This window comes from Octodon degus, unplaced genomic scaffold, assembly GCF_000260255.1.
Source record: "Octodon degus isolate 3935 unplaced genomic scaffold, OctDeg1.0 scaffold00094, whole genome shotgun sequence".
Lineage (NCBI taxonomy): Eukaryota > Metazoa > Chordata > Mammalia > Rodentia > Octodontidae > Octodon > Octodon degus.
The window spans coordinates 9,878,788-9,906,445 of record NW_004524670.1 but is presented as its reverse complement, the minus strand read 5'-3'; the positions used below and the strand labels follow the sequence as shown (position 1 = coordinate 9,906,445).

At 42.6% G+C, this 27,658-nt stretch overlaps 1 protein-coding gene across 5 annotated transcripts in view; it reads right to left on the bottom strand.

Annotated features, from left to right (window-relative positions):
* Akap2 (A-kinase anchoring protein 2) overlaps positions 1–27,658 on the bottom strand; it is a 553,389-nt gene that overhangs the window by 126,154 nt on the left and 399,577 nt on the right. For all 5 annotated transcript variants that reach the window (XM_023722921.1, XM_023722923.1, XM_023722922.1 and 2 more), the window contains one exon: positions 23,972–24,057. In XM_023722921.1, the coding sequence (XP_023578689.1) occupies positions 23,972–24,057 (86 nt within the window). The remainder of the gene's footprint in view (positions 1–23,971; positions 24,058–27,658) is intronic.

Sequence of the window (27,658 nt, the reverse complement as noted above, 5' to 3'; positions counted from 1 at the left end):
TTGTTTCTGCAGTTACTGATGTTCCTTGCTTGACCAGTTTGTCTTGTTCAACAACAGCACTAGGGAACAGAAGTGCTAGAGTGTTCCCCGTGGACTCTGATCTAACGAAAATGTGAATTTATGAAATGCTGTAAAATGGGTCTTTTTTATGAACTCTATATTTATGAAATGTAAATGCTTATCAATAAATCACAGGACTCCATCTGCCAGTAAAACACAATAGATCTCTTTGTTCTCAAGACATGAGGACATGGATTTCAGTGAGACAGTCTTACCACTTTATACCCTACAGGGACTGTTGAGCCTGATCTGCCTCAGTTTCTAGTCTGATCTTCTGGTGAGGTGGCAATCTTAGCTCTTGAGATTCCCCACTCTCATGTTTTCCTCCTCAGGATGATGACTCATGGGCAGTTTATCCCAACAACTCAATAACCATGAGCATGAGAAGAAAAGACTGCTTTTTTTCTGGTCTTATTTGTGACCTTATCCTGCCACCTTGAACTTTCCTTTTCTGGAGGCATGTTTCTGCCAAAGATTAGAAAAAGAGGAATCCTGAACTGTCTCAATCTTTCCTTCCTAGTCAACAGCCATGAACCTTTAAATTGAGCCCATAGAAAATAACCATTTGTGGGGGCCGGGGAGATGGCTCAGTGGAATAAGTCCTTCCCTGGCAAGCGCAAGGGCCTGAGTTCAATCCCCCGTTCTGCAGAAAAAAAAAAAAAAGAAAAAAAGAAAAGAACCATTTGCTAATGCAAAGACAAGGAAGTCACTTTAGATGGAAGCACATACCCCATCACTGGACCAGATGAGACATCAGAATTTTTCCTGTCCAGGACACATGTAGAAGTTATGTCCCCACTTAAGTATTCCGGTTACCAGTATCCCTCAGAAGACTGAACCTGGAACTCCACCGAAAGAACTGACTTCTGGGTGGACCAAAAGGAGTGACTTCCTCAGGCACAATATTTAAGAGACCAACACACATTTAGTTTAAGGGAGAATCCCTAGTCTCCTGGCTCTCTCCCTCTTAGGTCTGGCTCTCATCATTAGAAATATAGAAATTTTAGAGTGGATTTTAAGTAAAATTGAGCCTTGTCTTATTGCTAAGGAAGATCACCTAATTGATTAGGTAGATGTCTTAGAGATCTTATTTGCCTTAGGGCTTAGTGCAGGATTTTTCTGAGCCCTTACTTGACTCTATCTCTAGAAGGGACCTCTTTGGCAGGCTGGGAGGTACTCCAACTACTTCTAATTTGCCCTTTAATTTCTTTCCCCTCACACTCTTTCAAAAAAAAAAAATGGGTGATCTTATCTTGTCTTGATTGGTTTAATTTTGCTAGCAATGCTTCCTCCTTTAAGCACATCTGTCAGCTGGAATCAATTGTAGCTTGTGTTTTTAAGCAACATTTTCTGGAGTAAGAAGTGTGAGCTCCCAGGTAAGGAAGGGTGTGAGTTGATGAGGGTGACTACTTCCACCAGGCCTATCTTCTGGTCACTCTCCAGATGGCAGCCACTTGCTCTGGAGCAGGTCACCTCAGGGAAGGCCTGAGACTAAAACGGGTGCCTATTTTTTTCCTCTTGTGTTGCAAATGGGAAACTCAATGTTGAATGCTCTTACTCCTTTGGAATGTCAACATTATTTCAAGCGCTAGAAATTGTTAGACCCTAACATATTGAGAAAGAACTGTTTCATATTTTTCTGTACCCTTGCATGCCCTGCTTACCCACTAGAGGCAAAATGGAATGCAGAGGAGAGTATTAATTATGACACTATTTCTCAACTAGAGTTGTATAAGAGAGAGGGAAAATGATCAGAATTATCTTACGGTCAGACTTTCTTTGCATTAAGAGATAATCTTTACTCATGCTCAAAATGTAAACATAAGCCACAAAATAAACCAGAGATTACTGGCCCTAAGGTACAATTTGAAGGGCTTGCCAGATAGCTCAGCAGACTAAGGCACTTATTTAGGTAGAGCACAGTAGCTGGGGTTCAATTCCCAGAGTGTCATGCTGGTCCCGCCCCCAGAGGGCCCTGAGACAGAGATTGAGACTGGGTGTGGCAGCACACGCCTATAATCCTAGCACTTGGGAGGCTGAAAACAGGAGGCTTACTATATGTCTGATCTATGTAGTGAGACCTTGTAGACCCTGTACTAAATCCATCAAAAAAAAAAAAAAAAAAAAAAAGGCACAATCGAATACACCTACTATTTCTGAGTCTGCACTCATCCTCACTTGCTCTCAGTGACCTCAAACATACAAAACAAGATCCAGGGATGGTTTCAGACAACTCTGACAAATACATTGAGGTCTTTAGGGCACTTAATCAGATCTATGAATTAGACTGGAAAGATATAATGTTCCTCTTTTTTTATTTATTTTTTATTTTTTATATTACTCTTAAATCAAATATTGACTTCTAATGAGAGACAAGCAGCATCACAAGCTGCTAACACACTTGGAGATGAATATCATATTGTTAACTATCGAAGGCCAGAAGCCAGCCAGCCAGGAGACCAGCTGGTTACTCCTGGAGCCTAAGCAGTCCCTACCCAAGATCCCTGCTGGCCCACCAACCAGATGGGACATTAGAACAGGACACCATCTTCAGATATGCATTCTTCAAGGTCTAAGAAGGATGAGAACTAAGCCCTTCACTTATTTTAAATTTTCAACTATGCATCAGAAGATAGATGAGGAACCTTTTGCTTCCTTAGGTCATTCATAAGAGCCACTGATGAAACATACATCCCTGGCTCCTGATTCAATGGAAGGACAGATTATTCTTAAAGAGTGTTATTACCGGTCCATTTCAGATATTAGGAAAAAGCTTTAAAAGATAGCTTTCACTTCAGAGAGCTCACTGGATAGCTTAGTGGGGATTACCTCCTCAGTACTTTATAATCGAGACCAGGAAGAGGCCAAGGGGAGAAATTAAAGAGACCAGGATAAATTAAAGAGACCAAGAGAAAATAGTTTCCTTGGTTGCAACCTTAGAAGTAACAGATTCTAAGTCTGATTCCATGGCTCCAAGAAGAACTTACGATGACTAAACTCGCCTGCTATCTTGGTGTCCCAAGAGGGCACTGACGTATATTCCCTGATCCCAAAGGTGACCACTGGAAGTCATACTGCACTCTGAGGTAGAGACCCCACCTCAGAGGTGAAGACCCCACTTCAGAGATGGAGATCCCAGGGACCAGACCCATCCAGCTGGTCCAGTAAGGCTGAAGGGCTCTGGGGTGCTCTCTGCCTTCTCCCTACAGCTGGGCTGTCATCTCCATGAAGGGGCCCTGGATAATCATAACCACAGAGGCAGAAGAAGCCAGCCTATGGCTGGACCCTGGCAAGTGTCTCTCAGTCCTTTTCAACCCTGGTCTTCTTCCCAGTCATCACATTTTAGCGAAAGAGGTCACTGGAGAGATGGTAACTAACTCATTATTCCCCATGACCCTTAGGCTGCAACCTAGTTTGGTTTTCTCTTCTCTCATTCTTTTTTTAATTATGCCCAAAAGTCCAGGTCCACCCTCCACATCCCCTGGTGTGTGTGTGTGTGTGTGTGTGTGTGTGTGTGTGTGTGTGTGTAGAGATAGGTTATCTTCCTCAAATACTATAATATACCTGCACTCAGGTCAGGTATGCTTTCTGCCCCTCTTGGAGAGAAAAATTAATCTTGAAGTGCTAATAACTAAAAAGGATAGGAAGAGCAATAAGAGCTACCCCAGTGCAAATATATCTCAAAGGGGGCTGGTGAGATGGCTCAGTGGTCTAAAGCACCTACTTAGAACAAGCTTAGCAAAGCACAGGGACCGCGGTTCAATCCCCCAGCACCACATGCCAGCCAGCCCGCCCCCTGGTGGGCTGAGCTGGCCACACACACACACACACACACAAATAAATAAAATTAAAAACAAACAAACAAACAAATATATCTCAAAGATCCTGTTATCTTTCCTCACAAAGAATACCCCCGAAGGCTTCAAGTTAAAAGAGAATTATTGCCTGTAATAGGCAACTTAAGGCACAAGGTCTACTTAAACACCGTAACAGCCCTTGGAACACTGCAATTTCAGGAGCTCACAAACCCAGTGGGGCCTGAAGGTTGGTACAAGACCTTAATAGGGTAATGAGGTGGCAGTGCCAACCCACCTGGTGGTACCTAGTCCATACACTCTCCTTTCTCAGATCCCGGAAGATGCCAGCTGGTTTGCAGCGTTAGACCTAAAGGATGCCTCCTTTTCTATTTCCTTATGCACAGATTCCAAGTTTCTTTTGGCCTTTGAAAATCCTCATGCCCAAGCCTCTCAACTGACTTAAACGTTGCTTCCTCAAGCGTTCCAAGACAGTCCTTGTCTTCTTGCATAAATTCTCTCCCATGACTTGGCATGTTTTTGAATTTTCCCAAATGATAGTCCAGTAATATGCAGATGATATACTATTATGTACTCCCTCAAAAGAGCTGTGTAGCAAGGCCCTGTTCTCTGATGAATTTGCTAGCAGGCAGGGATTAGGAGGTCTCTAGGTCAAAGGCCCAACCTTCTAGCCTTGAGGTAAAATACTTGGCCTTCATTATATCTAAGGGGAGCTGAAGGCTGGGGAAGAACAAATTAAGTCAATGTTTTCCTTCCTACAGCTCAAGACCCTAAAATGGCTATGGGGATTCCTAGGAATCACAAGCTTTTGTCACCTTTGGACAGTAAGTTATGGTGAGATTGCACAACTCCTCTATCAGTTCATAAAAGAAGGCCAAAAGGCAGATACCCATATTTTAGTCTGGAAACCTGATTCCCAAACTGCATTCCAGGCAAGCGCTTATTCTACTGAGCTATCTCCCTGGTCCGGTAACCAAACTGCATTCCAGAAACTTAAATATGTGCTCGTAAATGTCCCAGCCCTGAGCCTACTGCCTGGACACCATTTCAATCTGTACATTAACCAAAGGCAGAGCATGGCTTTGCGAGTGCTTATGCTGGACAGAGGACATGCTCAATAACCTGCAGAGTATCTGAGTCATGACACTGCAGTAAGGGACAGCCTGTGTGCCTTGCAGCTGTGGCTGCTGTGGCTTTCCTGGTATGGAAACATCCAAGCTGACTGTATTTATTTATTTATTTGGTCTTTTTGAGACATGGTCTCACTATGAAGTCCAGGCTAGCTTAGAGCTCAAGCTCACTTTGTAGTCAAGGCTGCTCTCAAACTTGCAATGATCCTCCTGCCTCAGCCTGCCAAGCGCTGGGATTACAGGCATGCACCACCACACCTGGCTACAAACTGACTTTAGACAAAGACCTATTATACATACCCCTCACTACATGGCAGGACTTCTTTTTTCCTAAAGGAACCCACAGCTATCAGGCAACCAACCAGGTTCTATTTGTAGAAGAATCAGCTGTTTCAAATAAAGACACAATTCCTCCTTATACCCTGCTACCTTTCAAAAAAAAAAAAAAAAAAAAAAAGAAGAAGAAGAAGAAGAAAACCAAAGCTGGAAGACATGATTCTGAACTGTAATTCTCCATAAGTACATAGTCAGAGAAGACCTGTTAGACACAACCTTTACCAACCCTGACTTTGCCCTCTTCTGTGGTGGTAGTACCCCCATGGAAAATGGGACAGGAAAGGTAGGGTGTGCAATAGTAACCCTATATCAGAAACTTGAAGGGATGACCAAACAGTTCAGTGGATTAAAGCACCTGCAAGCAGGTGTAGGGGCCAGGGGTTCAATCCCTGGGCCTGCCATGCCAGCCCTGACCCTGGCACGCACTGAAATGGTAATCGAGACTGGGCCTATAATTCCAGCTCTTGGGAGGCAGTAAGCAGGTGGATCACTATGAGTCTGATCTAGTAGTGAGATCCTGAACACCCTGGAGACCCTTCCCTAAAATACAAAAAAAAAAAAAAAAAAAGGAAAGAAAGAAACTTGAATGTTTCTCACTTGCCCCAGGGACTACTGCTTAACTATCAGAACTCATAGCTCTGACTGGGGCTTTAGAACTCAATGAAGATCAGAAAGTCAATATTTATACTGGTGATGGTTATATGTGGTTAACTCCAACTATAGGACAGCTTAGTAGAAAGTCCCTCTTATGTTAAAACAAAGAAATCACTCCTATTCTCATTGGCCTAATGACTAAATACTTGGGATGGGCCTCTCCCAAGAACTGTATACACAGCACAACATTAAGCACGAGGACTACAGACTGGTTTAATCACCCTGAAATTAGATGAGAAGTCCCCAGTGGCACTCATTGGTCCTGTGGAAATGCAGGATTCTCACTACCCCCTGGATGGATAGGGAGATACATGCTGGGACCTATGTGGTTATGAGACAGTGGTGTCAAAAGCACTAACCAACTTGCAAACTTTAATCTATGACTTTTACGGTCTAGTTGTGTGCTTCACTGGTATGATCATTTAGCTTCTATCTTTATCCCTTCCCTAGGCTGGGAGGGTGTCACACAACACATCGAGGCCTTGAGTAACTATACTCAGCGGGCCCTATACTACACCTTGGCTGGTTTTTCTGTCTCCGAAATGAAGAAATAAAATTATCAAGGAAAGCTTTCCTCCCACATCAGATGGCATTAGACAACCTAACAGCAGCACAAGAGAGTACTTGTGCCATTGAAAAAGCTGAATGTTGTATACATGTTCCTGATGTTTCTACTAAAATCTTGACAGCTGTTCAAGATAGTAATTGACAGGTTAATACTGAGCCAGATTCTGAAATTCTATGGGCTTTCTCTTTACCCTCTTCATGGGAGGTAATTACTGGCTTTTCCTTGTGCTACTGTTTCTCGGTTGCATTCATAATTGTCTTGTTGATCTTATTATTTGGTTCATGCATACTCAAGTGTTTCTTTGATTTTATCTCCTCCAGATGTAAAGCTATACACCTACCCAAGACAAGAATGCCTGGTGTCTGCCAAGAGCTTATATTTTTATTTTTATTTTTATTTTTATTTTTTGTCTTATTGACACAGGGTCTCACCATGCAGTTCAGGCTGGCTTTGAGCTCACTTTGTAGCCCAGGCTGGCCTCAAAATCATAACGATCTTCCTGCTTCAGCTTCCTGAGTGCTGGAGTTACAGGCATGCACCACCATGCCCAGCTCAATCAGGAGCCTTTAGATAGACCCTCTGAGGCATATCTCTGACTGTGGACCATAACTATGATACCTTTCAGCCATAAGAACTCAGAACAGTCATTGCCCCTTGCCCCTCATGGCAGCTAGGGGTACCTCTTCAGAGGAAGGCAATATTATAGACAGCTAAGTTAGGTAGAAGTATTATAGGCAGTCAGACAGGGCTGGGCCCTCAAGGGAGTCTGTGCAGAAGATGAGAACACATTACTGCTGTGGCTGGAGGCATATCCATTGAAGGCCAGGCCTCAAGATAAAGGTGGAATGTTTAGGCCTACATACCTTCTCTAGGGAAAACAATATATTCATAGTCAATATTACCTGGTCCAATAACATCTAGATCAACATCGGTCACCCAGATGGGCACCCAGGACCCCCTAACTCAGCTCTTCCAAAGAAGGTCCCTGTTCTTTCCCTGCACACTTGCTATCTGCTTCCTCATGGAATTAACATTACCTAAGCGGCTATACTGGTTTTGGGGTTTTTTTTAGACAACATCTCTCATGTAGTTCAGGCTGACCTTGAACTCACTATGCAGCCTGACTGGCCTCAAACTCTTAGCAGTCCTCCTGTCTCAGCCTCCTGAGTGCTGGTACTATTGGCATGTGCCATCATGCCCACGCAAAGCAGCTGTACTTGTAATCTTATTGGTTGATCCTAATTCTGTTCCACATGGTGCCCTCCTCAAGATTTTGCTCTATAAAACTTTCTTAGAAAAGTGGTATCACTGGCCACCCACTTTCTGGGTCTCCTCCTTTCTCTCTCAGGAGCTGTCTCTCTCAGTAAAATTTTCTACTTTTAACCCTTGTTATTTCTTGGAATTCATTCTTTGGTTTGGGGGAATGTGACCTCAGACTATTGGACATCAAGCAGTTGGGAGCTACATTCATTTCACCTATGTTATTTGGTAGTCCTGTGTCATTAGACTCACAGGCATGGGTCACCGGGCCTAGCTGCTCTTATTTCTTTTCCAACATCTATCTTGTCAATGGTATACTTGAAAAATAGAGGTTTAGAACACTCAGTCAAACTGGAATTACAGGTAAACAGCAATTTCTTTGGACTGTATGTTTATGTATTTTTTTTTTTTTTTTGTCCATTTTATGTGTTTGGTACAGGGTCTCACTTTTATGTAGCTCGGACTTGTAGTGATCCTCCTGTTCTCAGCCTCCCTGGCACTGGGATAACAAGTGTGTGTCACCACGTGCAGACTCTGTCACTGGCTCAGTGTGCTCCAGGGGTAGGGCCGGCATGGTATGAGGGATGGGGATTGAACCCTTGTCTGTACTCTTGCCAAAGCAGCTTAATCTGCTCAGCTTAATCTGCTGAGCTATCTCGCTGGCCCTTGTTTATGCATATTTGAAACACACTAATGATAAAAACAGTTATTCACTATTTATCTAAAACTCAAATTTATTTATTCATTTATTTTTATTTATTTATTTATTTATTTGTATTTTAGGGAAGGGTCTACAGGGTGTTCAGGGTCTTACTACTAGATTGGACTCATAGTGATCCACCTGTTTACAGCCTCCCAAGAGCTGGGATTACAGGTGTGCACCACCACACCTGTAACCCAGTCTCAATTGCCACCTCAGTGTGCCCCAGGGGTTGGGCTGGCATGGCAGGCCCAGGGATTAAAACCCCCAGCCCCTGTGCCTGCTTACAGGCACTTTAATCTGCTAAGCTATTTGACTGGCCCTTAAAAATCAAATTTAACTAGATATCCAGTAATTTTTCATTTTTATTCTTTTTAATCTTGTCTTTATTTATGTGGCACAGGGTCTTGTTACACAGCTCAGACTCATAGTGATCCTTCTCTCTCAGCCTCCCTAGCACTGGAATTACAGGCATGGACCACCATGCCCACTTTTGGTGGCCAGCATGGGACTCTTAGGGTTCTGGGGTTAGCACAACATGTGGTATCCGGGATCGAACCTGGGTCCTTGTGCTTGCCAGGCAGGCACTTAAACCACTGAGCTATCTCCCTGGCCCCTTCATTTTCTTTCTTTCTTTCTTTCTTTCTTTCTTTCTTTCTTTCTTTCTTTCGTTCTTTCGTTCTTTCGTTCTTTCGTTCTTTCATTCTTTCGTTCTTTCTTGACGCTGAGGATATTTTTTATGAAGAAATACATTTTATTTGAAGAGTATGAGAAAAATTCAATTATTTAGAAATTTATCAATAAAATGAATTACAAAAAAGTGCATAGCCCATACAATTACAATTTGCTTCACAAAACTTAGCAACTTTTATTTAGAATTAAAAATCTAAGTATAATAACCTTGATAGTTTGTATCATGTTTCAAGCACTGTTTTAAGTAACTTCTATAAATCTTCACAACACAAAGAGATAGCTACCTTTTACACTGAAGAACCAAGGCACAGGAAGCTAAGCACTTTGCCTGGGTCACATGCCTAAGATAGTGGCAGGGTGAGTACTTGAACCTGGGATGTTGAACACAGAATCTGTGCTAATTATTACTACACTGCTTCCTGTATGAGTGGGAAGAAAAGGGAATTTAACAATAAATATTGTAAGAAATTGTAAAATATCTATTCCGGAAAATTTGCACTGACCAATAGAAATGAAGTGTGGCTTTTGAACTATAGCCATTCCTCCTCCATCTACCATCCTGAGGCTTTCTCTAGACATCCACTGTTCCTTTCCTTCTAGGGGGTATCAGACTTGTGGCTATGAGCTAACAGAGGTATGAAAGACATCACTCCCCACTTCACCAGAGAATGAGTGTGCTTGGGAATGAGCAGATAAGAACCAAGAGATTTAAAAAAAAAAAATATTGCAGCGTCAACCAGGTATATGGTTACATTGAAGATAGGACCAGGAATGTCCCACTATGAGTGTAAGGCTGGCCTTGTGCTCATAAAGGTTTAGGCTGTTCCCTAAGACATGGGGCATATACCTTGAGTCTCCTGAATCCCCCTCAAATCCAACCTGAATGTCTTTAAGAGTAGTATGAAGACACAAAAGTATGGCTTCAAATATAATTGAAAACATGCTCACAAATGCCAGATTTACAGTCGTGTCTGGTTCAGTAAATTTTTACACTGCCCACCAGTTGTGCCCTCAACGAGCCTTTCCAGCTGTGGCATGTCTTCCGTAGAGTCCCACCCTTGTGGGTCTAGAGACTGAGTCCAGGGCCTGACATGTGCTGGATGAGCACACCACCAGTAAGTTACATCCCCACCCCACCACCAAGATAGGCTCGCACCAGGTCACCAGACGGGCATCACATGGGAAATCCTGATGTGTCAGCCTCCTAGCAGCTGAGCTTGCAGCGTACGCCACCGCACCTGGCTCATTCTCATTTTCATAGACTAATTCTCGTCCTTTCTTCTCCATTGTCTGAGATATAAATCACAGCTCACAAAATCTCTCCTCAGGTTACACATCTGACATGTCCCCATAGCCTATACCTCCAGTCTGCCCACCTTACTCATCCTTTCCTATTAAAGGAAGTTAGGGAGATGAGCACAGAGAGGGTATGCCCCACAGAGAAAGATTCCCTAGAACTAAGACACCATGGCAGGGGAGGAAGGGAAGTGGTTCAGGTTCACAGCCGACACGTGACCAGTAGCCCAGAAGATCCCCTAAGAGTTCCTGTTTCTTATGATTTTGAGGAAGCAAAGATGGTCCAGAAAAGGGTACAGCTTTCATTTTGAATTGGCAGTTGTATGTAGAGGATTAGTCGATAAAGAAAAAATACGTGCTTCCTTCTATTACCTTGTCACAAAACTAATCACTGTAAATTTCAATTATCCAGGAATCCTGACTGCAAAATCCATTCAGGAAGCAGGATGCAGTCAGCTAGCTTAAAACCTGAGTCAAAATGCAGGGCATAAGGGAGTATAGCTCAGTGACGTACAGCCTGCCTGTCAAGCACGAAGTCACATATTTGATTCTCAATATCAAAAAAACCATGCAGGGCATGAAAATTCACTAGCTATATAATGCCAGGTACCAGTAGTATGACACCCAGAGGCACACACATAATAAGTAAATGAGCTTTCTGTGTGTGATCTTCTATGACACCACATCCACCTTTAGGGCATTTTTGTCTAGTGGCTACAAATATGGCAACTGTACACATTAGGGGAGATTTGGGAGTTGAACTTAAAAACATGTAAAAAAAGGAAAAAAAAATTTTAAAAAAAGGCCAGATAGCTCAGCTGGTTAAAGCGCCTGCTTAAGCAGATGCAGGGACCGGGATTCCATCCCTGGCATGTGGTGCCTGCCCTGCTCCCGGGGCACGTTGATTTGGTGACTGAGACTGGGCTTGGTGATGTGCACCTGTAATCCCAGAGCTTGGGAGGCTGGAAACAGGAGGCTCACTAGGAGTACAATCTGTATCTGTGTAGTGAGACCCTGGAGACCCTGTACTAAATATATATATATATATATATATATATAGCAAAAGAATGAGTTCTAAAACTACAATATCATTGCACAAACACATAAATATCGTACCCCTTCCAACGAGCTTTTAAGTTGTTAGGAAGTACACTCAGACACATTAAGTTGAAAATAATTCACACAGTATTTAACAGTTATAACTATAGCGCTAAATAATGTAAAAATGTAAGGTCCCGTCAAGAGAAGTTTAAGAGGAATACAGAAGAAGCATTTGAAACGTGGGCATGGTGATGCATATCTGTAATCCCAACACTGTGGAGGCTGAGACAGGAAGATCATTGCAAGTTTGAGAGCTGTCTGAGCCACAAAGTGAACTCAGGGCTACTCTGAACTGCATAGCAAGACTCTGTTTCAAAAACACAAAGAAAATGAGGAAGAAGAAGAAGAACTTGAAGAATGCCAGAGGTCACTGCAAGGGAACATGGATTAGCAAACAGGAAGGATTTTTTTTTTTTAATTTTTTTTGGCTAAGAAACAAATCAGAGGCTACAGATGAGAATGTGAGTTTAAAAAATAGACGTGGAGGGGCCGGGGAGATGGCTCAGTAGAATAAGCGCTTGCCTGGCAAGAGCAAGGGCCTGAGTTCAATCTCCGGTTCCGCAAAAAAACAAAACCCCAAGAAAAACAAAAACCAGACATGAGGAGGGGACAGAAACTCAGACTGACAAAGCTGTAAAACCGGAGCCAGGAGCTCAGGAGTCCCTAGATGGGGCCAGGGCATCTGCTTTCATTACTCACCTACCCTGGAGACCAGGTGTAGAAATACCAGTCATAAAAAGAACACTGGATGAACGTGCTAATCAAGGTACAAGCTACTATAGCTGTTAAGGGAAAGAAAAAAATAGATGTGGAGAATGGAAGTAAGTAGGAAAGAACGGTACTGCAAAATGATTTACAAATGACTGCACGTAGCATAGAAGGGGACTGCGGCATGACTCCGACGCTGAGGCTTGAACACACGCTCTCCCACCGAGCTGCGCCTCCAGGCCAGCAGGCCCAGGTGTCCAGCACTGCATCTGGCTAAGCTCTGGCTCAGCTACTGCAGCCCCTCCTTGGAGTTCTGCTTTCGCTAACAGAAACATGGATTTGTCTTCTTCGACACTAAATTAGAGAGAGCAAGGTATCTTTCCACCAGTGTTTAAAACATAGCTCTGTCACATACTGGCTTTGGGATCTCAGCTAAGTTACCTAACTTTTCTATGCCACAGTCCCATAAGAAAAATGGCATTATAACAGCTACATTTTTTTTTTTTTCTTTTGGTACTGGGGCCCGAACTCAAGACCTTGCATTTGCCAGGCAGGTGCTTACAATACTTAGCTACCTCCCTGGCCTGACAGTTCCTTTTTAGCGGGGTTGTTCAGGGTTAAATGAACTTCATTATTCAAACCTCACAGCAGATGCCCAGCTCCTCCACGTCAGCTATTGTTGGCAAGAGAACACAGTGGAAAAATAACAGCAGAGAATGTCCTTGGGATCTTTCATTTGTCTGTAATATTCCTTATCTATACACAGACAACCGAAAGCTGTCAATGATTTTGACATTCATTTTACTTGACAAATAAGAGGTAGCACAATGGGATACTTAATGTTTTACAGTGGAGCATACATTGCCTTTAATCCTTCTCAGCATGTTCTCCCTTGGTTCCAATACACTTACCCATCATCCTTACCACTTAGTAGACAATTCTGATAGTATTAGAGTTTCCATATCCACTTCCTTTAAACTGTGTTTCCCTTTGTCTCTATATATATAATTACATATAATTATTATAAATCCAGGATCTCACACATACCAGGTAAACACTAGACCACGGAACTACACCTTTAGGCCTAAAATGTATACTTTAAAATTAAAGAAAAATTTAAAGGGTCATCCAGATAGCTCAGCTAACTAAAGTGCCTGCTTGGGCAGGCACAGGGTCCAGAATTTGATCCCCTGCATACTTTGCCGACCCTGCCCCTGGGATGCACGGAAATGCAATTGAGACTGGGTGTGGTGGTACGCGCCTATAATCCCAGTGCTTGGGAGGCTAAAAATAGGAGGATCACTAGGAGTCCAACCTGTGTAGTGAAACCCTGTACTAAATACTTAAAAAAGAAAAGAAAATTTAAGACAGTGTTTCTTATAGAGGAGGTTTTGTGAAAACTGACCGGTAGTATCCTGGTCTGTTCCCTGTTTGCCAGTGCCAACTCTTGGAGATCCACTATCCAAAATAGATTCAAAGGCTAAATAAATAAATAAATAAATGCAACCCCAGTGTATACTTCTTTTGGCCAGGAACAATGTAACAAGGACTTCTGGTCTCAAATGTGTCTTTTTTTTTTGGTCCAGAGCCCCAGCCCAAAATAATGCTTCTGAATGTCATCATCATCAGTGACAACAGACAATTGGTTCTCCATCACCAACAAAAGACTTCCAGTCGAATAGCTTTTAAAAGTAAAAGCCAAAGAAAGCTGTAAGCTGTGGCCTGTATTCACCACCAGAAGAGTCTAAGGGCTTTCTCCCTTTTGTAGTGGAGAACATCTGCCCTCCTCAGAGAGCAGTCTGTCTTCCAGCAAGGAATTTGACGCCTGGAGAGGCAGCATCCATCTCTAATGTGGTTTTTCCTTGTCCCTGATGAGGAAAATGTGCCCTGCTCAAATGGTTTCATGGCCAGAACCTCTAACTTGCCTAGAAGTCCCAATCTGATCTCTTATCTAAGTGTAAGCAAGAAGCGGCTGCATGGATAAATAAAGATAGAGGTTTATCTCCAAGGGAAATACTGGTACAGTAGTTTTCATTTTTCATGTGTGTGCCCCTATTTGTAAATACTTCCTTTTCAGTTTAGTATGGAACAAGAGGGTAAGATAAAGGGAATTCCTTTATTGTTGGGGTTTAGTTGGTGTATATGATTAAAATGGGAGCCAAATTATAAAACTTTGGACTCAGGTACTTCTTTAATGTGAAATGTGTTTTGTTTGTGCACTTTTGGGATAGACCCACGGGCCTCGCCCATGCTAGACAAGTATTCTGGTACTGAGGGCCATCCCTGCACTTGTACATGTGTTCTTGTATAGTCGTTAGATAAACAAAATATAGGAAAACGGTGTATCATCAAGCAGGTGCAATTTGGGGCCCTCGTCCATGGTTGTAGGGTGTACAATAGCACAGACCCAGTAGAAAACAGTCTCTCCTTTTTTCAAATACTAAACACAGATTTCCCTTATGACCACACAATTCCACTCCCAGGGATGAGCTCAAGGCAGACACCACATCCGCGCCCAGTCTTCCTTCATAGCAGCAGAGCCAGCAGGAAGTGGACATGACCCAAAGGCCACTCACCAGAAGGGACAAAAACAAACAAACCAAACACAAAAGCAGGTTGGGAAGGGCACTCCCTGATGGAGTGCTCATCTAGCTATGTGCTGGTTCCAGGGTTCAGTTGCCTCCCTAGCACCACAACAAAACAGGAACACAGGGCCCAACAGCGGCATGCTCATGCATGAAATAGCATTCAACATTAACAGGAATGAGAAGGTTACTGTCAGGAGCTGTACCATAGATAACCTCAAAAAAAAAAAAAAAAAGTCATTCTAAGCCAGATGCAGAAGGTCACACATTATGTGACTCCACAGCTTGGGGTTGAGGTCACAATGGCCAAGAGGGTATAAGGGATCTTATCAGAGTGGTAAAAATGTTTTAAAAGTGGTGATGGTTGGTGATTTTGCTAAAAATTGTTTGCTCCTGAACTTAAGAGCAGTCTGGGCTACAAGTGAGTCCGTGACTCAGAAAAACTAAACAAGCAAACTGGAAATACAGACATTGTAATTAGCAGAACTGGGACTGAACCCCAGGGCAGGTTCCCGCTGACCTGTACCCTCAAGTGCGCTTATTATTTTATTTTGAGACAAGGGCTCAATAAGCGCCCTGGCTGGCCTTGAACTAGCAATCTCCCTATGTTAGCCTCCAAAGCAGCAGGGATTACAGGAACACATTGTCCCACCTGCTGCGGCAAATGATCAAATCACATAGCTACGAGGGTGGACTTTATGGTATGAGAAGTATAAACCCAACAAAGTTGCACTGAACAAAGCAAAGTAGTAAAGAAGGAGGAGCAGCAGTAGTAGTGGTGGAGGAGCCATAATTTAGTCTGTAAGAAGGCAAGGACTGTTATAACCTGTGCAGTTGATTCCAATTTTGTAACTCTGCATGCTTCCACTGTAACTTTATTAACTGTTATAACCTGACATAGGTGCCGCCATCTTGTTCTGTACGCGCCATTCTAAATGCTGTAACTTTCCACTGTGCCCTGTTCTCTACTCGAGAACCTGCAGTTGGGCCTTTTTCACGCTGTCTTTTGTGCACATCCAAATCTAGTTCCGGCCCAGTGTCCTGTTCTTGCCCTCGTTCCCAGCTACAAAATGTACCCACCACTGCACCTGTTATTGTTCATTAGAAACAGATAATTTTTCAACTGTAGCCTCTAGATGAACCCTTGATGTCAGCCTTTGCTGTTTATCAGCATAAATACCCATTCCCCTCATCCTTCCGGCACGCACCTCAGCGTCTTGCTGGGGTGTCCGCCGCTGGGTACCAGCTAAAATAAAGTGCTTCTTTTCTTTTCAAGCCTGCCTCATTTTTGAGTTACAACAAGGACAAAGCCAGGCAGAGCAGTGCATGTTTGTAATCCCAGCACCTGGGAGACTGCAGAAGGAGGATAGCTAGTTCAAGTCCCAAAATGGCAACTTGATGATTTAAAGAAAAACTATTTCAAAATAAAAAATTTTAAAAAGGGCTGGGGAGGAAGCTCAGTGTGAAGGTCCTCATTCAATCTCCAATCCTATAAAAATAAATAAATAAATGGGCCTGTGTGGGGAAGCAGCCGGAGCAGGAGGACCTCGAGGGAGGCCGGAGATGGTGCTCGCAGCTGCCTAAGCTCAGGCTTCATTTGCTTCTGCAGCAAACAGTGACACTTGCACATGCCATGCCTTGTGCTCAGCTGAGTGCCAGGGATGTGTCCTCTGGTGGGAGCGACATTGGCAGGGGAGACTCGATCTCATGCAGTGACATCTGTGGTTCATCATGGTCCTGGCTTGAAAGACAACTAGTCCCAGAAGAGCATGTGGTACATGCACTTGGAAGAGGGACCATCAGAGCTAAAGACCTGACCATGAATTACCGAGGTGACAAGAGAGAACGAAGAGAGGAGGAGGGTCCTAGAAGCAAGGGGTAAAGGCTGTATTATTTGGTTTCTGTCATTAAATATGGAATGCGTCATGAATTTGTGTGTCATTCTTGCATGGGAGCCCATCCCTATCTGCCCTATCTCATTCTGATTTTAGAACTGCTCATGAGACCATAGCTGTGGGGCTTTAAAAACTGGAAGTTCTGGGTACAGTGGCTGTTTCAGTTTGTGTCTAGTTGTCCCCTCAAAGCCTCATGCAGTCATGGGGCGGGGACTTCTAGAGTTTGAGATTAACTCATGATCCACTAGGATTATGGGTGATCCACTGGGATTATAGGTTTTAGTACTGCTGAAATTATGGGTGTGAGTGCTGTGCCCAATCTGGGGCAGAGAGACTGAATGCAGTAAAAGAGGCAGAGAAACAGACTCTCTCTCTGTCGCCATTGTTGGCCTGTTGCCATTGTGGTTGTTCTGCCCCCATGAACTGCTGCACTCTGCCACGTGCCCCTCAGCCTTGGAACCAGCTGAATATGGACTGAAACCTCCAGTAACTGTGAGATAAATAATCCTTTCCTTCCTTCATTTTGGGTGTTGGGTATTTGTCCCAGCAACGAGAGAAGAGTAACTGAGACCGTGGCACAAACCTGTACAACCAGAACTCTGGAAGGCTGAGGCAGAAGGACTATAGATTCAAGCACAGCCTGGGAAATTTAGAGATTTAGTGAAAATTTGTCTCAAAAATAAAAAGGACTACGTAGGTAGCTCAGTAAAAAGGCCCTGGTTCAATTTCTGATATCAAAACCAACAGTAACTACAAAACTCTACACATGCACTTGAGAGAGTTTTTAGCTCAAAGAGCAAGGAGAAGGCAGGGAAGGTTGCAAGGTTTTAAACCATCAACAGATTGGCCTTTTCTGGCTGTCAGAGGTTGGACAGAGGTACACAATGGAAGATGAAGCCAGAAAAGGAACTGGAGTCACAGTGAGGAAGTTTGAGTTCTGCTCAGTGTTGAAAAGCCAGTTAAAGAGCAATGAAGAGGGTCATCGCAAGATCTCATCTCAACTGAACAGCTAGAGAGGCAGGGACAGCCCAAGGGACCACCATCCTGCATTAACAATGGGCTGAAACAGTGCTTTCCACAAGTGATCGTGAATGTCACATACAGCACTAATTAAAAACGCTAATTCCTGGAGCTGGGGACAGGGCTCTGTGACAGAGTACCTGCCTGGTACACATGAGTTCTGTTGCTACCACCACAAAGACTCATTCTCAAACCCAAATCTTCAAAATCTGATTTATTTAGTTTTCATTTCTTTCCAGTACTGAGGATTGAACCCAGAGCCTTCACCCTGAGCTACATCCCCAGACCTTTTTAAAATTTACATGTTAAGACAAAGTTTTGCTAAGTTGCCTGGGTTGGGCTTGACTTCATGTTCCTCCTGCCTTAGCCTCCTCCAGGGCTGGGATTACAGACTTACGGCACCACGCCTAGCTCTGAGTCTCAATTTAAAATAAGAAACTTAAGAATCTGCCTATCCATTATTGATTTTTCTGCTACCAAAGGTGATTCTCACAGTCAGGCAACTTTTAGGAAAAATACTGATCCATACCTTTAATTTATGAATTGATTAATTTGTCAGTAGTTAGACAAGCAGCAAGACAGAAGGGACAACATGGAAGCCGTCCTGAAACATGACTCCCCAATGATACAAGCTGAAACAAATGTGCTTCTACTGAGACAAGGAGAGGTAAAACATTGATATAGTAATACAAGAAAATTGCAATGTCTTGTACAGCAATTAACCACTAAGAAGAATGTATGCAGTGTATAAGTTATTGAAACTGTCCTAGTGATTTGATTTGAAACTGTCTCATTGCTATTTGTTTATCAATAAAATTATGAAAAAAAGATAAAAGTATCATATTACAAAAAACTTAAAAAAAGAAAATTGCAATGGATCCACACAGTAGTTACTGCCAACTTCTGTGCCTCAGTGCTCAAGATGTGTAGGTGGGACTCTTGGTAAACTCCGAGTGTGGTAGTCTCCTAGGGCTGCCATAACAAACTGCCACAAACTTGGTGCTTTAATACCAGAGAAATTGATTTTCTTTCAATTCTAGAGGCCAAAAGCCCCAAATTCAAGTGTTGGCAGAGCTGTAGGTCCTCTGAAGCTTTTAGAACTGACTCCCTTCCTGTCCCTCCCAGCTACCTATGGATCCATTAGTTATCTGCTTTGTTTTGGGGGTGCTGGGGAACCAACTCGCTAGTTTTTTTTTTTTTTTTTTTTAATTTGTGTATTTGTAACAGGGTCTCACTACGCAGCTCATACTTGTAGTGATCCTCTTATTTTCAGCCTCCCCAGTGCTGTGATTACAGGCATGCACCAACATGCCTGATCTAAAGTTTGACTTTTTTTTTTTTTTTTTTAAATTTACTCACTACCATTGAGATACACCCCACCCCATTTCCCTACTTATTTCCCGGCTTGGGGCTGCATAATTCGTGTTTTCCTTGTTTATATGGGCTTCCTTGTATATTCATTTCGTTCTCTTCTACCTTTTAGAAGGTCCCGTGTCAATGGATTTAACACTGGCTAATGTGCAGTAATCACACCTCAAGCTTCTTAATTCTATCTGCAGAGATGCTTTTTCCAATTAAGGTCACATCGCAGGTACCAGGAGTCAGGACTGGAGCATATCTTTTTCTTGGGAGGGGGAGCTAGAGTTTCACAGTTCAACCTGCTGCATTAATTCAAAACTACAAGGAGCTACGAGATCAGACACATTCAAGGTGGTATGGCTACAGACTAAAGTATAGATCATCAATAGAACGCTCACCTACCATATGCACCACCCAGGGTTGATCCGCAGTACCACTCTAAAAAACCTGACAAGCAAACTCATAGGATGTTCCTGCTTTATCAATGTATTTAGGTGTGACTTTGTGTGTGTGTGTGTGTGTGTGTGTGTGTGTGTGTGTGATGTTCTTAATATAAATGCTTTCATGTCAGTGTTCTTTAAAACCAGAAGTTTTGTTTTGTTTTGTTTTGTTTTGTTTTGTTTTGCAGTGCTTGGGATTGAACCTAGGGCTTTTGCACTGAGCTACATTTATTTTTAGCTTTAATTTTGAGACAGGGTCATGTTAAATTGACTAGGTTAGGCTCAAATGTGCAGTCCTCCTGTTTCAGGCTTCCAGCATACAAAGATTACAGGTACCACAACTGGCAAGAAGTTTGTTTATGAATAAATCCACTCATCTGGGTCATGTGTATTTTTAGAAGCAATACTTGTCATTTCAACATAAGCTATAGTATTACAATGCTACATATAGTACTCAAAACTACAGTCAGGTAATTATGGTTTTGCAAAAGAATCTGTGCCTTTTTCGGAAAGTAGAAGTAAAAGACCTAAGATAGAAGTGTGGAAGAAAGCAAACTGCTATAGGATTTCTGATTTCTTCTGGCATTTCCCCTTGGGATGGGTCAATGAATCAAATTCAAAATATCTTTTTATTCCAGGGGAAAAGGCAGCAATATTTAATATCATCAGGATATATGAAGTAGCTGTTAGAAATATCTATAGACAAATGCATGAGAGTCTCCAGTTAATTGATATATATCAGGCACATAGGAAAATTAATGCTTTTACTTGTATGCAAAGATATGGTGTAAAGCAGTGCTGGATAGGAAACAGCATGATATTAAAAGAAAAAAAGCAGTACGATGCATATTTCAGGTAACTAAAGGGAATTTAAACAGAGGCATTTTCCTTAGTTACAGTCACTTAGAGGTCTCCCAAATTCCTTAGTAAGAAAAGGTTGACATGGGGGCCAGGGAGATAGCTCAGTGGAATAAGCACTTGCCTGGCAAGTGTGAGGTCCTGAGTTTGATCCCTGGTACCAACAAAAAAATAAAAAATAAGGGGTTGACACTAATAGGAACTCTAGAATATGTGCAGTGGTTCATTAGTGTATTTAAATATCTTCCTTTCTCTATGCCTTTATTTCCTTTTTTTTACTCTGCCTTTATTTCTATTTTTTGTACAACAAATGCATTTATTTTTGCCATAGACATAATAATATACTGTATTTCTCTGCCAATACCACCTGAAAACCTTCCATGTTAACTAAATAGATACGCAACGACCTTTTGTCATCGTCCTGTAAAGATGCGCTAATTCTTGCAATTAATCTTAGGATCACTGTGCACAGAATCCAAATATAAATAGTTGGGGTGACTTTCAATGTTGGCTCCCTCGCTTTATTTATAATCCCACTATAACTGGTAGGTTCACTTCATAAGGGCCATCATGTAATAATCATTGAGTGGCAGGAATTAATGAAAACTTTCCTATTGTAATGTCCATTGCTGGCAGTGAACACAGCAAAACCACCAAGGAAACCAAGGTCACTGTACGATACATGAGGACCTGGAACTATTCCAAAAATCTTAAAAGACAGGAATTATGTTTGACATTTTCTGAAACCTGCCTTAATACTATATGATCAATCAAAGCATGTCAATTACATGGACTCAACCAGCAATCAACGTGCACCCAGCATGCACAGCAGTGAAAACACAGGAAGAGGACGGAGTCTTTCCTGCCTACAGATCACTTCCAGTTCAAGGTTAGAGTTCAACGACTGAATGAACAATGTGCTCATTTTGTCATTACAGTTATCTCCTGCTAGGAAGATGACAGTGGCATTGAGAAGTATCACCAAGATACTGTACTACCAACTTGTTTTCGCTGGATTCGAACTGCATGTTCACACTTAAAAAGAATTATTCAGTGCCATCTCTTTTTCCTTGCAGCTGGAAGGCATGCCAAAAGGTCTGGACTGAGAGCACCAGGAACCAGTTGTCAGTCAAAGTGAATGGGCAAACAGATAGGATGATTGCTATGAACATGAAGATTAACGGACATATTTTCACTAGTAAATAGGATCTGAAAAGAGTCAAAAGCTATACACTATTAAACTTAAATAAAAGTTGAAGTTTCCTTTGCCACTGCTTTCCATTTTCATTGCAAATCCACAAGTATTTTTTATTATGACTTTTTTGGGGGGTTTGAGACACCTTGAGACCGATCTTGCTACATAGTCCAGAATGACCTAGAACACCTAGAACTTGTTATAGAGCTGAAAATGGTCTGGAATTCATGATGTCACTGCCTCAGTTGCTTGTGTGCTACCTAAAGGCATGTGCCACATGTGGTAAACTTGCCAAGTATTTATTAAAAGAGAGAAAGGGAGCCTGAAGATCACACCTAAACCAAAAGCCCAAATACTTCAGTCCATTATTCTGGTGCCAGGGATGGGCACACTGGTTAAGTATTAACTTGTAAAATAGAACTTGGGCAAGACTCGCATAGTCATCAGATTTTCTGTTGCTGAGATGCAGTACTCAACACGCAGAGCTTAAAGAAGGGGAGGTTCACTTTAGCTTATGATTTCAGGGAATCCAGTCCATGGCAGGCTGGTCCCAAAGCAGAGACAGAGCAGATGGACAAAGCAAAGATTCTTAGTGCTTGTCACCAAGAAGCAGAATAGGAAAACAGTTCAGAGAGGAAGGGTTGAGGGCTCAGATATAGTCCTGTAGGTCATGCCTCTATGACCCACCCAGACATACCCAGACACATGCTTTTCTTCTCCCCCAGGCAGCTTCCAAGCAAGTGGACAATCCAGTTTAATCATTGAAGCTTGCTTCTATTAGAATACATCATTTCTTTCTAGGAAAACCAACTCCTGTCTTTCTGATCTTGTATTTGCCCAACTATAGCATATCTGCAGCTGTATGGGCAATACATCTTGAAAACCAATTTTCAGAAAATGACATTTCCAGACAGCAAATGTAATTCCACCAAATTTTAGTATCACCATCCAGCTTCCTCTGTCATGTTTCTAGACTTGAACTTTTTAGTCTTTGCCACTATGACCAACAAAACACCAACATATTACCCCAAATTTGTACTACTGTCTTCCAAATTCTGATACACATGATAGTTGACTCTTAAGCAATCAAGTTATTACCCTATTGTTGTTTAGTTTCATCATGGCTGCCTTTCTTGCTAATTTCACTGTGGCAGTCTTTTTTTCTTTGTGTGTGTTTTTGTTTTTTTTTTTTTTTTTCTGGTACTGGGGATTGAACTCAGGGCCTTTGACTGTGCTATATCTTTGGTGTTTATTTATTTATTTATTTATTTGGGCAGGATTTCACTAAATCACAAGTTGCTTAGGTTGGGATTGGATATATAGTCTCCTGCCTCAGCCTCCTGGAGTGCTGGGATTATAGACGTGTTTCATGATCTTCAGCTTGCCTTTAACTTTTCTAACTCACGTAAACTTGGCCTTCACATTTAAAAAAATTGGACTAATTCATCTTATATATTCTTCTGTGTGACTTCTCCTAATCCCAAATTTTAGTATCACCATCCGCCTTCCTCATGAAACATCTCCAGGATATCTCAAGCTAAAAAGGGACATTGCTTTTTATTTTTCATTGAAACATTCAGAAGAGACATATAGTAAAATTCTAATCATTCATGCAAAAATGTGAGAAAGCCTTCCCACCTCCAGCCTTTGTTAACCAAAACACAGCAGGCTGGATGGGCAAGGAGAGGAAGAGTATCCTTTTAGGTGTAATCCAGTCACAGAAGGGAAGTGGTTGAGTCTCTGATAACTTTCATTACAGAGTCTTTAATCTAGGCGATTACAAATTTCATTTGAACAAGGACAATTTCATTGATTTCCCAGTGACTCATTTTGTAAACCGTTGGCCATTAGCGTTCCAGCGGGAGTGGGCCATGCGCTGCCTTCCCGCTGACATCAGTGGAAATCTTGAGTCGAGATCAAAGCTACTTTGTGTGTCTCTGACCTTTCTTCACAATACACAGAGGGGCCTCATTTGTCAGCTCAGAATTTTCAGATCTGCTTCACTGACCCCACAAAGGCTACCACTTAGAAATAGTCTACAAGTAGACAGATGTTCACTGAAGACCCCATATGAATTTCTTTGGGAATCATATCTGGGATTTAGCTTCTAAATGGCATTATAATCCACTTCCAGATTTCAGGAAATCCTGCCTGGTTCCTAACCAGAAAGTTAGTGAATAGGGAGAGCCCTAGCAACATAGAAAGGCAGCGATCATTCTTCACACATGGAAGCCTGCCCTAGGCACCCACTGGTCTAAGGATGCACTTAGAGAATCCCACCCAAGAAAGCCCCTGTACCTTGATAGTCATGTCTGAGCCGAAGGTTTCTGCAGCACTGGAAGCTGACTCCTCTCCCTTTAGCAGCACACTCTGCCACCCAACTCCTGGAACAAAAAGACGGGTGTTAGAGCCAAGTGGATTGTCCTGACCTAGAGACACGCAGCTACCATTCCACAGCTTCTACATGCATGTGATTAACCAAGGAGACTCATGACGACCCATACCTCCTCACCTACCTGATGGTTACAGGGACAGCTTCCTTTCAGAAGTAGGGTCCACTAGCACCTCTTTTGTTTTACCTAACCTTAGGTTTCGGAGTCCAGGTCTTGGTGTTGAATCTTACAGAGAGATTTATTCCAGCCCGGAATGAAGAAGGACTGGAATGAACTCTAGCAGCCAGACCTCTTACAAGGTTGCATTTAGGACTTAAAGCAAATTCCAGAACACAGAAAAACACATGGAATTCAATACCCAGTCCCTTTTTTTTTCAATTCCACACACCTACCTGAAATATATGAACACTTATTGCTATTCTTTTTTTCTCTCCCTCCCCCCTTTCTCCCTCCCTTCCTTACTTTTCTTTCTTTCTGGTTCTAAGAGTTGAAACCAAAGCTTTGCACACATTAGGGCAGGGCTCTTAGCCCTTTTTCAAGTTTTATTTTGATATAGTATCTTGCTAAGTTGCCCAGCCTGGGTGAAAATGTAAATCCTCATCCCTTAGACTCCTGAATAGCTGGGATTATAGATATATGCTGGCCTACTGACACTTTTAATCTTCATTTGCTTTGTTTCCAAGTCCTTCCTTCCTTATTCTTTTTTTTTATTTTTTATTTTTTAAAGACAGGCTCTCACTATGTAGTTCAGGCTGGCCTTGAACTTATCATGTAACTCAGGCTGGTCTCAAATTCACAGTGATCCTCCTGCCTCAGCTTCCTGAGTGCTAAGATTATAGGCATGTGCCCAATGCCCAGCTTCTTTCTTTCTTTCTTTCTTTCTTTCTTTCTTTCTTTCTTTCTTTCTTTCTTTCTTTCTTTCTTTCTTTCTTTCCTTCCCTCCTTCCCTTCTTTCATTCCTTCCTTCTCTCCTTTCCTTCCTCCATCCCTTCCTTCCTTCCTTCCTCCCTCCCTCGCTCCCTCCCTCCTTCCCTCCCTCCCTTCCTCTCTTCCTTCCTTCCTTTCTTTCTTCTTCTCCTTCTTTCTTTTTTTGTTGTACTGGGGATTGATGCCAGAGCATTCGTATTAAGATAAATCTCAAGCCTGTTTTTCTATTTTTTGAGACAGGGTCTCACTAAATCACTAAACTGTCCAAACCGGGCTTGAACTTGGGATTCTCCTCCCTCAGCCTCCCAGGGTGATGAGGGTAGAGGTGCGTGTGTCACTGCGTCCAGCGAAGTAGGTGTTTCTCCATAAGTTGTCAGACTATTTCTAAGAGGGACATCTGGCAAGATGAAAGGTTTTGATCTTTCCAACCTCTAAGAAGAGATTGAAGTTGATGTTTTCAAACAGTTATGAACTTGGTATGGTAGAGCTGTGCTAATCACAATTTATGAGAAGAGCTGAGATAGCCTATTGCAGTGAAAGGGTTGAAATAACAACAAGCATATTTTTGAAAACATTGAATTATTATACAGAGTTACCTCCCTGAAAGGTTAACAAAGCAGTTTTTGTTTGTTTGTATGAGACAGAGTCTTTCCATATACTTCAGGCCAGGCTTGAACTCACTAAGTAGTCCAGGCTGACCTTGAACTCCAGGTGATCTTCCTGCCTCAGCCTCACAATTTCTGAGGCTATAGGTGTGTATCCCCATGCCTGGCAACAGAGCAATATTCAAAAGTTTGTCAGGATTAAAACAGGATTGTTTATTTGTTCCTCTTTTGCTTTTGCTTTTGAAGTTATAGCAATCAAACCTAGGACCTCGCCTGGGCTAGGCTGGAGCCGTGTCACTGATCTGTACCTCTATTTCATACGCATTTTATACTTGGTCCAATAATAGCTGCCTATTTGGAAATAAGTGTTCATTCACTGAAATACTAAAAAGAATGCTTCCTAGATAGGTTCAAACTGTCTGCGGTACTGTCCACATCACTGATTTCCTTCATCACTAGCTTGCCTTATGGATAAGCCCAGGGCAAGTCATTTGAGATCTGTATACATAACCAAGTTACCAAAATTCCAACTTCCTCATATAATGTTGATTCAAGATTGGCAAGCGTTTGTGTGGTTTCAGCTTGGTGGGCTGCCTTTTCTGCTGTCTCTTCTGGAACTGTGCTAGCAGAGTAACAGCAGGCACAGACTGACCGCATATGAACTAATGAGTGTGGCTGGCTTCCAGCGAAGCTTTATTCACCAAGGTGGGAAACGGGCCACACTTGTCCCATGAGATATGTCACCAGACTCTGTTCCACATCAAGAAATCAGAAAATTTAAAAAAAGAAAAAAAAAAGAAAGGAAGAAACCAGAGAGCTGGGTTGTAGCTCGGTGACAGCATGCTTGCTTAGTATACACAAGGCCCTGGGTTCAAACCCCAGCACTGGAAAAACAAAACAGCAACAAGAAAGAGACCAGAGGGCTGTGGGTAGAGCTCAGGGACAGTGCATGGACTTCACATACAAAGCTTTGGGTTCAATCCCAGCACCAAAACAGAGAGAAAGAAGTTTCTATACTCCAGTATTTCTGGTAAGGACCAACTGACCAGGCAGGTGGTAAGACACAAGCTTGAATTTGCATGATATTTCAAATAACTAATACGAAGTTCATTAATTGTAAATTTATCAGCATCAGTTACATTTCCTCGTTTTATATGATGGCTCCCCAGACCTCATTTTCTCGATGCATACATGACACATTACTCAGCACCTGCAGACTCAATTCCCTGCACACAGCTGTCTCTCACTAGGTTGCAGAAAGTCGCGGAATTTGGTGACACACCAGGCAATTTCATCTCAAGAAATCACTGCAAGGTCATTGTCAACTTTGTCTTTAATGAAAATTTCTGGAAGGAAGGAAAGTTTTCACTCCTACGTGAGCACATCATTCCCCCAGCATGCTTTGCATTGAACTGACTCACGACCGCTTGGTTTAAGCCGCTGTGGGCAGAGGCGCCCGGCAGAGACGCACATGTGGGATCTGAGGGACAGCAACAAGGCACTCAGTTCACACAGTGGCTCATGTGATTGCTCTCAATATCCATTTCCTTTCTCTCCCGCTCTGTGAGAAGTTTTCTTCCCTGTCCCACCGATGTTTACTCCAGCCAACGGGATGCCTGTAGGCAGAAGGCAAGCAAAGGTGTGGAAGGGGCCTGTAGGGCAAAGCTCTTCCTCTGGTGCTGGCACTGCAGCATGAGAAGGGCGTGCCTCAGTCTACCAGGGAAGGACAAGCAAGGGACTCAGACCAGAGCCTTACCTTGCAGCCTAGCCAAGTCTAGGTCAGCCAAGCCCTGGCCCAACTGCGCATGTCTGACAATAACACCCACTCAGTTAGTTTTGGGATGGTTTGGGAAGCGGCATTGATGTCACAACAGCTGTCAAGTACAGTACATAACCACAAGCGTAAATGAAAACCCCTTGGGACCTCGTAGGCCTTTTCTGTTTTTCTACTTTCTGTTATTGAGTTGAACACATCGCTCAGTCTGCTCTTTTTTTAAATGTATTTTGAAAGGGTCTCAGTATGCAGCCCGGACTCCTAGTGATCCTCCTGCTTTCAGCCT